The 14,493-nt window shown below is 42.2% G+C and overlaps 1 protein-coding gene across 7 annotated transcripts in view; it reads right to left on the reverse strand.

The window, feature by feature from the left end:
• The window catches only part of LOC110493954 (eukaryotic translation initiation factor 4B), a 52,801-nt gene that overhangs the window by 24,840 nt on the left and 13,468 nt on the right, over positions 1 to 14,493 (reverse strand). For 5 of the 7 annotated variants that reach the window (XM_036949979.1, XM_021568580.2, XM_021568578.2 and 2 more), the window contains exons 5-10: positions 14,377 to 14,431; positions 13,921 to 14,073; positions 11,890 to 12,024; positions 5,031 to 5,216; positions 4,509 to 4,761; positions 909 to 1,000 (exon numbers count right to left, since the gene is read on the reverse strand). In XM_036949979.1, the coding sequence (XP_036805874.1) occupies positions 909 to 1,000; positions 4,509 to 4,761; positions 5,031 to 5,216; positions 11,890 to 12,024; positions 13,921 to 14,073; positions 14,377 to 14,431 (874 nt within the window). The remainder of the gene's footprint in view (positions 1 to 908; positions 1,001 to 4,508; positions 4,762 to 5,030; positions 5,217 to 11,889; positions 12,025 to 13,920; positions 14,074 to 14,376; positions 14,432 to 14,493) is intronic. The other 2 variants (XM_021568577.2, XM_021568576.2) reach the window with 2 other exon arrangements.

The raw sequence follows: 14,493 nt of genomic DNA on the forward strand, positions 1-14,493 counted from the left end.
CCTTGCCACAAGGGTTGGGCAAAATTTGTGGAGACCTCTTCTACGATATACTACTCCAAATATGGTGATATCCGATAATCATTTAGTGCCGTTAATGACAAAATTATTTGAGACTGCCATTTTTGTGCTATTTAACTAAGCAACAGTTAAGAACAAATTCATATTTACAATGACTGCCCACAAAAAAGGCCTCCTGCGAGGACGGGGGCTGGGACAAAAAAAATATTAACAATATTATAGTCACATTCTCATTAAATAAATCATTGGTGGCAAAAAAATAAATAAAGGCTTAGTTAATTAATTTAGAATTTTCAACATATTGATACAGCCTAACTGATAAAACCGCAGTTTTGATTCGTAAAATAGCGTAATCTTGCACGTCACAATATATCGTCTTGCATTTTAATTTAGTCACATCAGCCCAACCCTACTTGCCACGATACTAATGAGCATTGCGATACTATAACTCAGTATTTGTATTATTCAAGGCTGTCAATCATTTCATACCCCAATGTATCACAGGAGGCTGGTGGCACCTTAGTTGGGGTGGATAGGCTCGTGGTAATGGCTGGAGCGGAATAAGACTAATGGTATTAAATACATGGTTTCCATGTGTTTGGTGCCATTCCATTTGCGCCGTTCTAGCCATTATTATGAGCCGTCCACCGCTCAGCAACCTCCACTGGACTGTATATACTATAGATATGCATTTCCTGAAATACTGCTGAAAAAGAGTGGCTGTTTAAAAGGGACCACTAGTCTGAAAACAAATATATACAGTGACAATACATTGAATATTGTGGGTAAAACTTAAAACTGATCATCTAAGAGTGCTTACACCACAAGCGAAGAGACTACAAAGAGAACCGGATTGAACTCAGAAGAAACAAAATAAGGTTGACCCTCACCTCTCCCTCCAGAGGTACTTCCGGGATGTGATGACTCACTTCCTGTGCGGGACCGCTCAGAAGGTGGCTCCTCATTCCTCCAGCTTGGGTCCCTGAGGACAGAAGAGAAAGGTTTTGAGTAAATACTTTAAGACGATATGAATTATATCAATAACATGCTGACTAGACCAGGCACGTCCGTGTGTGGATCGACAAAATCAACATGCTCACCAAACGCGATCTGGACACGCATGTTGAAATATCAAAACGAAATCTAAACCAACAATATTCATTTGGGGACAGGTATAAAACACATGAAACATTCATGGACATTTAACTAGCTAACTTACTGTTGCTAGCTAATTTGTCATGGGATATAAACATTGGGTTGTTATTGTACCTGAACTGGACAAGGTAAATTTTATCTGGATCTTTGCTAAATTTGAACCCATTTTGGGTCACACAAAATCGTGTGTTCTTTATTCCAACAACTAATCCACAGATAAGGGGAAACCTAGAAACCAACTTTAAGGTGCATTACCGGCACCAACTGGACGTTAATCTTTCAATCACTCAAGTGGGTATATGCTCCTAAAAACCAATGAGGAGATGGGAGAGGTGGGACTTGCATCACATCAAGCATCAAAAAAAGAACCAAGTTCTATTTTAGCGCCTGGCTACGCAGACAGTTGATGCACACAAGAAGTTTGGATGAAATGATTGGCATGTTAGTTTTAGGAATGACCCACACAAACATGAAAATACACAGTATCAGTCAAAAGTTGACGCCAACTCATTCCATGTTTTTTTTTTGTTTTTTTACTACTTTCTACATTGTAGAATAATAGTGAAGACATCAAAACTATTAAATAACACATATGGAATCATGTAGTAACCAAAAACGTGTTAAACAAATAAAAATATTTTATATTTGAGATACTTCAAAGTAGCCACCCGTTGCCTTGACAGCTATGCACAATCTTGGCATTCTCTCAACCAGCTTCAAGAAGTAGCCACTTGGAATGCATTTCAATTAACACGTGTGCCTTGCTAAAAGTTAATTTGTGGAATTTCTTTCCTTCTTAATGCGTTTGAGCCAATCAGTTGTGTTGTGACAAGGTAGGGGTGGTATACAGAAGATGGCCTTTTACCAAATAAGCCATATTATGGCAAGAACAGCTCAAATAAGCAAAGAGAAACAGCAGTCCATCATTACATAAAGGTCAGTCAAAGTGAAACATTTAAACTACTTTGAAAGTTTCTTCAAGTGCAGTTGCAAAAACCATCAAGCGCTATGATGAAACTGGCTATCATGAGGACCGCCACAGGAAAGAAAGAAAGACCCCGAGGTACCTCTGCTGCAGAGGATAAGTTCATTAGAGTTAACTGTACATCAGATTGCAGCCCAAATAAATGCTTCACAGAGTTCCAGTAACAGACCTCAACATAAACTATTCAGAGGAGACTGCAGCAATTTGACCATGAAGGCCTGATTCACATAAAGAAACCACTACTAAAGCACACCAATAAGAGGAAGACACTTGCTTGGGCCAAGAAACATGAGCAACGGACATTAGACCGACAGAAATCTGTCATTTGGTCTGATTAGTAGGAAAACGGATGATCTCCGCATGTGTGGTTCCCACCGTGAAGCATTGAGGTGTGATGGTGCTTTGCTGGTGACACTGTCAGTCATTTATTTTGAATTCAAGGCACACTTAACCAGCACAGCTAAAACAGCATTCTGCAGCGATATGCCATCCCATCTGGTATGCTCTTACATAAATAGATTTTGATTTTTTTAAAAACACTTTTTGGGTTACTACATGATTCCATGTGTGTTATTTCATAGTGTTGATGTCTTCACTATTATTCTACAATGTAGAACCCTTGAATAAGTAGGTGCCCAAACTTGACTGATACTGTGTGACACACACACACACACCAACAAAAAGAAACGTCCCTTTTTCAGGACCCTGTCTTTCAAAGATAATTCGTAAAAAATTCACAGATCTTCATTGTAAAAGGGTTTAAACACTTTACCATGCTTGTTCAATGAACCATAAAGAATTAATGAACATGCACCTGTGGAACGGTCGTTAAGACACTAACAGCTTACAGATGGTAGGCAATTAAGGTCACAGTTATGAAAACATAGGACACTAAATAGGCCTTTCTACTGACTGAAAAACACAGAAAGAAAGATGCCCAGGGTCCCTGCTCATCTGTGTGAACAGTTATGAAAACAGGCATGCTGTAAGGAGGCATGAGTACTGCAGATGTAACCAGGGCAATAAATTGCAATGTCCGAACTGAGACGCCTAAGACAGCGATACAGGGAGACAGGATGGACAGCTGATCGTCCTCGCAGTGGCAGACCAGTGTAACACCTACACAGGATCGGTACATCCGAACATCACTCCTGCGGGACAGGTACAGGATGGCATCAACTGCCTGAGTTACACCAGTAACGCACAATCCCTCCATCAGTGCTCACATTGTCCGCAATAGGCTGAGAGAGGCTTGACTGAGGGCTTGTAGGCCTGTTGTCTGGTGAGAACCTGCCTTACATTACCGGGCAAACCGTCGCTGGACCAGACAGGACTGACAAAAAAGTGCTCTTCACTGACGAATCGCGTTCTTGTCTCACCAAGGGTGATGGTCTGATTCGAGTTTATCGTCAAAGGAATGAGCGTTACACAGAAGCCTGTACTCTGTGGAGGGCCTGTCAGCGTCTGGAGCAGTGTGTCAGCATCATCGGTCTGAGCTTGTTGTCATTGCAGGCAGTGTCAACGCTATGCGTTACAGGGAAGACATCCTCCTCCCTCATGTGGTACCCTTCCTGCAGGCTCATCCTGACATGACCCTCTAGCATGACAATGCCACCAGCAATACTGCTCGTTCTGTGCGTGATTTCCTGTAAGACAGGAATGTTAGTGCTCTGCTATGGCCAGCAAAGAGCCCGGATCGCAATCCAATTGAGCACGTCTGGGACCTGTTGGATCTAGGGCCATTCCCCCCAGAAATGTCCGGGAACTTGCAAGTGCCTTGGTGGAAGAGTGGGGTGACATCTCACAGCAAGAACTGGTGCAGTCCATGAGGAGGAGATGCACTGCAGTGTACTTAATGCAACTGGTGGCCACACCAGACACTGACGGTTGCTTTTGATTTGGACCCCCCCCCCCCCCCCCCCTTTTGTTCAGGGACACATTATTCCATTTTTTTAGTCACATGTCTGTAGAACTTGTTCAGTTTGTGTCTCAGTTGTTGAATCTTATGTTCATACAAAAATTAAGTTTGCTGAAAATAAACACAGTTGACAGTGAGAGGACGTTTCTTTTTTTGCTGAGTTTATAACACACACAATTCAGGGAAAGGTTGTTTCCAGAGGGCCCATGACCAAATTACCAATAAACAGCTGCTGTAGATATTACAAAATGTGTAATAATTTAGAGCTGAAAACATTAAATACAAGCACAAAATCTGAGTTATAATGCTGTTTATGTTGCACCAGGTTGCTCTTGCATAGTGTTTTGCTTACCATAAAAATCACTCAAGAACTCTACCAGACTCACGCTCAATTCAGCTCTGCCGCTTCCTGCTATACCCACAACCCCTCACCTGTCTCTGTCGCGAGGTTTCCTATCGAAGCCCTTGGACTGGTCCTCTTCCAGCTGCCTCTGGAGCTTCTCCTCCACCTCCCGCTCCTTAGCCGCTGTGTCCACGGGCTTGGCCGCTCCAAAGATGGAGGCTCGACCAGAGCTGCGGGCGGCTGCCGGAGCAGCTGGGGGAGCCCCACCGCTGCCGGCCTGCTGCTCCTCCTTGGCCATGCTGCGCGGCTTCAGGACCAGCTTGGGCCTCTCGGTGGGACCAACTGGTTGTGCGGGGTGGGGAGATACATGGGTTACATTGTCTATATTTAACCTTAATTTGAACCTTGGCATAATCCCCAAGGGAGTCCTGTTCATAGTGAGATGTAATATAGCACTGCTAATTATTTAAAGGGGATCTAGGCAGGGAACCTGAGGGAAGGGTGGTGTCAGTGGGGGTAGCAGGATGGACATGTGGTTACAGGGTTGAATAACACACAGAATAATAAACTGTAATAAATAAAATATTGAGAACAATTTGAGGGTAGTTTACCCTCACCTCTCTCCTCGCGCCCTTCGTCCTGCCTCTCGTACCGGCCCTCCCGGTCTCCGCCGTAGCGATCCCGGGCCCCATAGCGGCTACCACCACCTCCGCCACTCTGATCGTCATCGTCACGGCGGTACCCACTGCCGAAGGCACGTCGCCCTCCGTCATCCCTATCCCTGCGGGAGCCAAAGGCTGCGGTAGAGTAGAGGGAGTACAAGCGCCAAGACTTAGTCGCTTTATGCATACCGCTGTCTAACTGAAATATGAGGGCAACACAGGGAAGCACTTATTCTGTTTAGTTTAGCACAAGCAACCGCAGACAGATTAATGCAACTGCAGGATCTAAAAACTCTGCCACTCCGCAAGTGTCAGGTTGAAAAAAAGGACTTGACTAACGCCAAGCACTCACAGTGCAAGTTTGGGGAATAATACTGGAACAATTCACGTGATGTACTATTTTTCATTATCTTTAGGTCGAAAAACTGGAGCTCATGAATCGCACATTGTGGCAGGGTCAAAGACATCTGATTTACTGCAAAATTTGACAAAGCGTTGCACTTTAAATCAAATGTTATTTGTCACATGCACATGTGGCACACTGGCACCATTTGTCACATTTACAACCTTTGTAAACCTTACCGTGAAATGCTTACTTATAAGCCCTTAACCAATGATGCAAATAAGAGAGGAGAATATTTACAAAATAAACAAAAGTAAAAAAAAAAAATTGAGTAACAATAAAATAACAATAACGAGGCTATATACAGGGCACACCGGTACCCAGTCAATGTGCGGGAGTACAGGTTTGTAGAGGTAATTTAGCTAATATGTACATGTAGGTAGGGGTAAAGTGACTATGCATAGATAAACAGCGAGTAGCAGTAGCGTATAAAATGTGAATAGTCCAGGTAGCCATTTGATTAGCAGTTCAGCAGTCTTATGGTTTGGGGGTTTAAGAAGCCTTTTGGACCTAGACTTTGTGCTCCAGAACTGCTTGCCGTGCGGTAGTAGAGAGAACAGTCTATGATTAGGGTGTTGGAGTCCTTGGCAAATTGTAGGGCCTTCCTCTGACACCACCTGGTATAGAGGTCCCGGATGGCAGGAAGCTTGGCACAGTGATGTACTGGGCTGTACGCACTACCCTCTTTTGCACCTCGTGGAGTTTGGGAAAGTCTGATTTAACCATTGGGAGTTAGCCAGCTAACTAGCAATTAGCATTAGCGGCTAATACAATCCATTTTAGGCACAACTTTTCCAGAATATTCCTAACAAACAAGCTGTTTGCAGACAGTAAGACACAAACTAATAGACAATCAACAGAAAACAGAATAACTGACATTACACACGCAGGGGTGGTGTATCACATTTAACAAACCAAAACAGTGAAATAGCATTATAGATGGTAAAGTAAAAAACAAAACCGGTCCTTGCATAGATACCGATACATACAGGGTTCATATAGATTGACTTTTAATTAAGTTTCCATGGCCAACAATTGGCAGTGTCAATGTACGTATAAAAAAAGTAAAGCGCAATGTGGTAGACACTGGGAGGCTGCTCTCTGATCACATGTACCATCTCCCGTTTCTTGTTGAGCAAGGCACTTAACCCCGCCCCCAAAAGTAAAATACCTGTTAGGCAACTGTATAAAACATGTGGTCAACCCTGAGCCTGGAGATGTTTTGTTAGAGGGGGACTAGAATAAAAGCCTGTACAGGTGACTCACATTAGCTTTCCTGGAGGATGGCTGACCACCCTTGATGTAAAACATTACAACCAAATACGTTTGATGACAAATGAAATAATTTGCTCAATCAATATAACAAAAGCTCAAATGGCTATAGTAGGTTACAAATATTTTTATTCAGCCCACAAAATATTCAGCCCAAATCAAATGGAAGTATCAAGAAAGAAAGTTAAGACACATAATCCAAAAACAAGGCTAGATTTAATATTTTTTTCCTAATGTTTAAAAATCTCAAATTATTATTTTGATTAACATGATTCGATTCACAGCGATTGAATCGAATCCCAACTAATACAATGGCAGTGAATTGTCTCATCAAGAAGAACCATTTAGATTAATCAGAATGAATCGTTCACAAAAGTTAAATCAACTTTGTATGGCCTTATTTGCTAGTGTCAGTGGAATGTTTTTGGGGACAGGACGAAAACATTCATACATGCAAATAATATCTAAACAGTTACCTAGACGGTACAAAATCGGTTTTGAATTGGCTACCTAGTTAATCTGTTCTCTATTTAAGTGAAAGTGCCCGAGAAGCCGGTGTCTGGAGGATATATTGGTACGGCTGTTCGGCCTTAGACGAAGTTGTGCCGAAAATCTCCCCCGACAGACTTCTCCCTCCCGTTCGCGTGAACGCACTCAATTCTTCAATGCTGCGTCTTGCTTGCTAGGTGAGATTTCTATTCTTCACTCTGTTGTCAGTTTAGCCTACATTTCACTGATCTTAGCAGAAAGCATTTTTTATGTGTGTCCTTCAAGGCAGCTGTCAATGATCATGTTAGGCTGCGTTTCATTAGACTTATGGTGGTTTGATCGCGGGGGAGGCACTAGTAATGTCTGCAGTTTGGTTATTTGTTTCAAGTGTATTAGTCTATAAATCGTCATCTCTCCCATGTCTTATTCAACTAGTAGCTGTTCTGAAATGTTTATTGCTTGCCTACATTTTACTCCCTCTGCTTAATATAACACACACATTAATTATTTGTTTTGGTTGCCTATCCTGATGTGAAGTTCGTTCTATAGAAAGTGACAAAATTAAGGAAATTAGAAGGGAGAGGGGGGGATTTCAGCAAGGCCATTTTCTTGCCTGCTGAAATTCCCCCATCCCCCCCTTCTATCTTGGGACTGCAAGACCTGGCAAACATCAGAATTAGTGATGCACCGCATTTTTGACCAATAACCAATATTTTCCTTGCCAAAAAAACAATACCGATATTTACGATTTTTGCAGCCTTTTAAGCATTCTAGTACAGTTAAATAGGTTACAGACAAACATGGACTCAGCGGTGTAAGGCACTGCATCTCAGTGCAAGAGGCGTCACTACAGTCCCTGGTTCGAATTCAGGCTGTATCAAATCCGGCCGTGATTAGTCCTAGTTAAAAAAAGGTTACACACTGACCAAAAAGTTATTTTGTTGGCATTTATGTATGTCCCCATTACCAGCAAAACAAAATCAAAACCTACTTTTCACTTACTTGCTGTGCTGTTTCTATTGACTTTTATTTGGATACATCGATAAATATGAGCTAATAAGGAGCGATTTCACCTGGAATAGAAAATATGCTCACTCGTCAGGACACTGTTGCTCAGAGGAGCTAGCCAACAACACAATCACTTCAAACTGAAGCTGGAAAGACTGCAAACTAGCTGCACTTTGTTTCGTTTGAACTTTTTTAAATTGCCAATTCATGATTTCGACTGGCTGAGAAACGCTGCCTGCCTGTTTGTCTCGTCTCGACATGTTCATTACTATTGAACATCTGGAGATCGAGTTCGAATACTGAAACAACATTGCAAATGTCAGAAAAATAGCAAGGTTATACAAATCTCTGCTGTTGAAAACTAAATGTTAGTCTCCCATTTCTTTTAGACTATCTCCACTATCAAAAGCTTCTAGACATTAAGTTTATAAATTGCTTGCCTGGGCTAATGAGAGGGTGGATTGCGTTCTCAAATGGAACAGAGCAAATAGGCATTTTAATCATACATTTTGCTGGTGGTAACTTGTAGAAAAGACACCGGCTGGAATGCTTTAACCAGTCAGTATTCAGGATAACATTTTATAGGCTAGACCTGCTGCTGCAATGTCCAACTGTCTCTCTACTTGAGCAACAGTCCACTATGCAGGTGATGCGTGCAAACTTTGTCATTCCGATCCTGGCTGATAAGTTGATTTTTATTTGATTGATAAAATATATTTTTTAAACTGTGCCTAAATAAATAAATGAACTGAAATTACAATTTCCATTACTTTTTCAAAAACTTTTGGATTGGATGATTTTCCAAAACTTGTCCAGGCCTGGAAAACACCATTTTAAAACTACATTTGCCTAGCATTTTAGCTATGGATGTGACGTTTGGCAGTGCCTAATAAGTCAGTTCTGCACCTGCCTGGCTGAGTGGCAGTGCGAGTGGAATGAGCGAGCTTGCCTGGCAAGCACAGTGCGAAACACGTGAGGAAATAAAACTTGTCTGCATGGAAAGTTGCAAGACCAATACATTTTTCATTCAAATATTTGATCATTATCTGTTCTCTATTTTAATTATTGTAAGATTTTCAAGGTATTCCAGTACTTGAATTCCAGAGTGCCAAATTCAAGTACTTTAAGCACCTTGTGTGAACCCTGTCATGAAGTAGCATGGCAGGAGGCAGCGGGAGAAAGCCAGCATCTATAAAAACTGAAGTCATATTCATATTAAATGGAGAGAAGAGGGGGAAAAAATATATAATAACCTTTTGAAATAATTAAGTCTGATATTAAAAAAAATGTGAAAGGCTTCGGCCATATGGCCGAGATCGTATGTCGCATGGCTGTCAATTATCTTCGATATATCACAATAATCGCCCAACACTACTTGATATTCATAATCATACAGGAGGCATTAGGGACCTGGATAACAAAGTAAACACAGCAGACTAGATCAGTGGTTCCCAAAAGTTTTATCGTCCCGTACCCCTTCAAACATTCACCCTCCAGCTGCGTACCACCCTCTTGCACCAGGGTCAGCACACTCAAATGTTGTTCTTTGCCACACTATATGATACATGTATTAAACATAAGAATGAGTGTGAGTTTGTGTCACAACCCAGCTCGTGGGAAGTGCCAGAGCTCTTATAGGACCAGGGCCAATAATACACTGCTCAAAAAAGAAAGGGAACACTTAAACAACACAATGTAACTCCAAGTCAATCACACTTCTGTGAAATCAAACTGTCCACTTAGGAAGCAACACTGATTGATTGACAATAAATTTCACATGCTGTTGTGCAAATGGAATAGACAACAGGTGGAAATTATAGGCATTTAGCAAGACACCCCCAATAAAGGAGTGGTTCTGCAGGTGGTGACCACAGACCACTTCTCAGTTCCTATGCTTCCTGGCTGATGTTTTGGTCACTTTTGAATGCTGGCGGTGCTTTCACTCTAGTGGTAGCATGAGACGGAGTCTACAACCCACACAAGTGGCTCAGGTAGTGCAGCTCATCCAGGATGGCACATTAATGCGAGCTGTGGCAAGAAGGTTTGCTGTGTCTGTCAGCGTAGTGTCCAGAGCATGGAGTTGCTACCAGGAGACAGGCCAGTACATCAGGAGACGTGGAGGAGGCCGTAGGAGGGCAACAACCCAGCAGCAAGACCGCTCCCTCCGCCTTTGTGCAAGGAGGAGCACTGCCAGAGCCCTGCAAAATGACCTCCAGCAGGCCACAAATGTGCATGTGTCTGCTCAAACGGTCAGAAACAGACTCCATGAGGGTGGTATGAGGGCCATTTGTGATGTTTATGGGTCATATTGGAGTGCCAACAAAAGAAGCTCGTCAAAGGTAAGGCATGAATTATATTTTTATTTCTGCGTTGTGTCGCGCCTGCAGGGTTGAAATATGCTTTCTCTTTGATTACGGAGGTGCTATCCTCAAATAATAGCATTGTTTGCTTTCGCAGAAAAGCCTTTTTGAAATCTGACATGTTGCATGTGTGATTTAATGAAAGTTTGATTTTTATAGTAATTTTATAAATTTGGCGCTCTGCATTTTCCCTGGCTTTTGGCCAGGTGGGACGCTAGCATCCCACATATCCCAGAGAGGTTTAACAAAGTTAACCATTTTCATTGTAGTGTCCAAAATGTCTTTCAAGCTGTCAGGTGTTCCCTTGGCAGCAAGAGCCTCTCAGTGGATGCTGCAGAGTACCCAACTGGTGTCGGGACCAACTGCTTTGCTCACACTTTACGACTCCACTATGTCTCCCTGTCATGGCTTTTGCACCATCAGTACAGATACCAACACATCTTGACCACCAAAGTCCATTTGATGTCACAAAGCTGTCCAGTACTTAAAAAATATCCTCTCCGGTTGTCCTGGTTTCCAGAAGAGGATGTCTTCCTTAATTGACCCCCCCAGAAACGTAACAGACATATACCAGGAGCTGTGCCAGGCCCGCAACGTCTGTTGACTCATCCAGCTGTAACGCATATAATTCACTGGCTTGTATGCGAAGCAGTAATTGTTTCAAAACAATTACTGTTTGATGAAGAGATTGTCTGTATAGCTTTTTTTCACCTTTTCCCACAGAATGGAAGAATAAAGTCCTCAATAGTATGGGGTTTGCCTGTCCTTGCCACTTGGTAGCTCACCATATAAGACGCTTCTAGCCCCTTCTTATTAATGGTATCTGTTGCTTTTATACATGTCTTACTACTCAAAAATAATCTTAACTCTCGCTCAAAAACTCCCGTGGCTTATTTTTCAAATTGGGATGTTTCATTTCTAAATGTCTGCACAAGAGTGAAGGTTTCCCAATAGAGAGTAACATTTAATGTGATTGGATGTTAATTATTTGACCAGGCTACCTGTATTTGACATTGTGTTGTTATTTTGCTCAACACTAGATGGTTTAATTGTATTTTTGGCAGTAAAACGAGGCTACTCCGGTGAGAGAGAAAAACATAACCAAATGTATAGCCCTGTTGGAAAATCTAAATGTGAAGTTTTTTTGAATTTTATATTTTGAAAGGTGAATCACATTTTTATATGGCATACCCCCGAAGGCATTGCACGTACCCCAAGTTTGGGAATACCTGGTCTAGATTGATGACGATACGTTAAGTTTGAGCAATGGTTTCACCTCCGTTCTCACCTCCCCGGTCTTCATAGCGGTCTCTGCCGCCAAAGCCGCGGTCCCGGTCGCCGCCACGGTCGCCGAAGCCGCGGTCGTTGTCCCTTCGCAGCATGTCACGGTCTCCGTAGCGGTCGCGTGACCCTGAGGGAACGAATGAGTTAAATGGGACTATGAAAGGGATGCAAATCAAGTAACACAAATACAAATCAAGTCTCTTGAGATCAAGAAACATTAAGAAAAAAATGTCAAAAGGATGCATTTCTTTTCACACAGTGCAAGATAAGAACTGGAACTATGTGGACGGCATAAAACAGACCCATGCGTGCTTGACATTTCAGATAAAAAGTGTAGCATGAAAAAAAAAAAGCATGACGCTTTGAGACAATGGTGACTCACCACTTGGATTTGGTTTTATGTAGCAAAATTTGAAATAGGGTTTTTTTTACATTGGAAAAGAGTAGACACTAAAAGCTACAAAATGGTATATCATACAGTGCATTTTTGACAATGGGGAAAGTCATTCTGCTTTGAAAGTTGATAAACTTGTAATTTCACTTTTGAGAAAACTGCCTTTGAATATTTTGGTATCTACACCCATTCAGCATCGTTCACATCCTCTTAAGCTTTAGCCCCACCCACCCTGTTTAGCTCTCGGAGCGTTCATAACGCACACCTGATGCTCTGGCCGATGATTTGTTTACCTCTGGATAACATGAAACAGCTCTGCTGGCAACAATTTCATTACGTTTTTTTTGCTGACACCGGCCATATTCAACGGGTGTTGTACACTTTGACGTTGTTGTGACCGCAATTTCAGGTGGATTTCTCAAAACGTGAACAAGAAAAGGAGGTATTTCGGCTATAAAAATGGGATTATTGTGAGTGAAAACATCCGAAGCTCAAAGGTAAACAATTTAATTTGATTGCTTTTCTGATTTGTGACCAAGCTTCCTGCTGCTAGCTGGACATAATGCTATGCTAGGCTATCGATAAACTTACACAAATGCTTGCCTTGCTTTGGCTGTAAAGCATAATTTCAAAATCTGAGATGACAGGGTGATTAACAAAAAAGCTGTGTTTCACTATATTTCACTTGTGATTTCATAAATATGAACATTTTCTAGTAAGATTTTTTTGTCCGTTGCGTTATGCTAATTAGTGTAGTTGATGACAATTCTCCTGGATCCGGGAGGGGTAGTTCTAAGTTAAGACATGAACCTAGCACGCTAAACAACGTGTAAGATTACACACGTCACGTAATGTTAGCTAATGAGCCAGCCAGCTAACGTTAGCTTGTTAAAACAACAATGACCATAGTGGCACATAAATAATGCCACGTTTGCCCTTAGTTTAAAGATGTAATCTGGAGACAGGTGTTTTTGCCATCTCTTTAGCTATCATACTCTTATTCCACCGATTTCAAAACTCAACCCTCCAGAAAGTGGAGAGCAACACATGCAGCTCCACTACACCATTTTTTTTAAAACCCGTGTTCGACAGGATTACCAACACAGACTGTAATAGAAGCCCTCTATATGGCAGACCAATCCAAACTTCTCTCTCGGCATGTCCAGCCCACTCATCTCAGCCAATCATGGCTAGTGGGAAGGTTGCTGGCTTTTTCTGTGGCTTTACCAGGCTCGTAATTAACACATTTTATTAATATTTAAAGATGGAATACAAGTTTGTTAAGGCACATGAAAGTTGCCATGTTCCAGAATGTATTTCTGCCAACAAAAATGATGAATTTTTTGGGGGTTTTACTCAAATGTCTCTCCTGTGAAGTCGTGACTTGCAACATATGCTTAGTTTCCTGAAATGGGTCACAAAGGACATTAGAAGGTCTGCCCCAGCATCTTTAGCGACACTGTGCCTTTTCTGTCCTTCCTTGGTGAACCCGTGCTTACATGCTTGCAAAAGATAAGCTGTGAGGTGTTGCCCTCACAATTTTAGCAAGCTGCTTTTAAAGAAGCTTGCTGAGTGCATTCATATAGTCTATAGATATGTGGCTCTTTTAGCTTAGAGGGAAACTCTTACCAAAGGCGGATTCCTCTCTCTTTGGGGGCCCATCGTCGGCGTCTGCAGTGGGCCGGGCCCTCCAGTCATCACTGTCTGTCTTGTCGGGGCCTGCCATGTCTCCCATGCGGCCCATCCGGTCTCGTCCACCCATCTGACCATTGTCTCTCCCCTCTGGCCATTCAAGGTTAGGGATCAAATGATAAAAGCCCACACAGTAAATGCTCCACCCAAATGCTTTATTCGTACACCACAACAGATGAAGTTTGGGCTACAATGGCATTCAGCAGTGTTTTTTGGCCGGGCACTGGTAGGGAAATGTGGAATGTGCATGAATTGACCTCCTGACACATGGTTTGCAAGATAGATTAAGATTAAGCCAAATCCTGGACTGAAAAGCATTTTCAATATTTAATTGAAAATACTAAATCGATGCATCATTAATTCAGAAGGAAGGTCATGGGGTGTGTAACTTACCCTTGTCATTGGACTGATCTGCAATATCCACCCGGATCCTGCGGTTTCCCAGGTTCTATTAGGTCAGAGGCAGGAAACAAACTCAGACATGCAAGTCATTACCAGTAATGTGGCTTA

This window comes from Oncorhynchus mykiss, chromosome 17 (assembly GCF_013265735.2).
Source record: "Oncorhynchus mykiss isolate Arlee chromosome 17, USDA_OmykA_1.1, whole genome shotgun sequence".
NCBI lineage: Eukaryota > Metazoa > Chordata > Actinopteri > Salmoniformes > Salmonidae > Oncorhynchus > Oncorhynchus mykiss.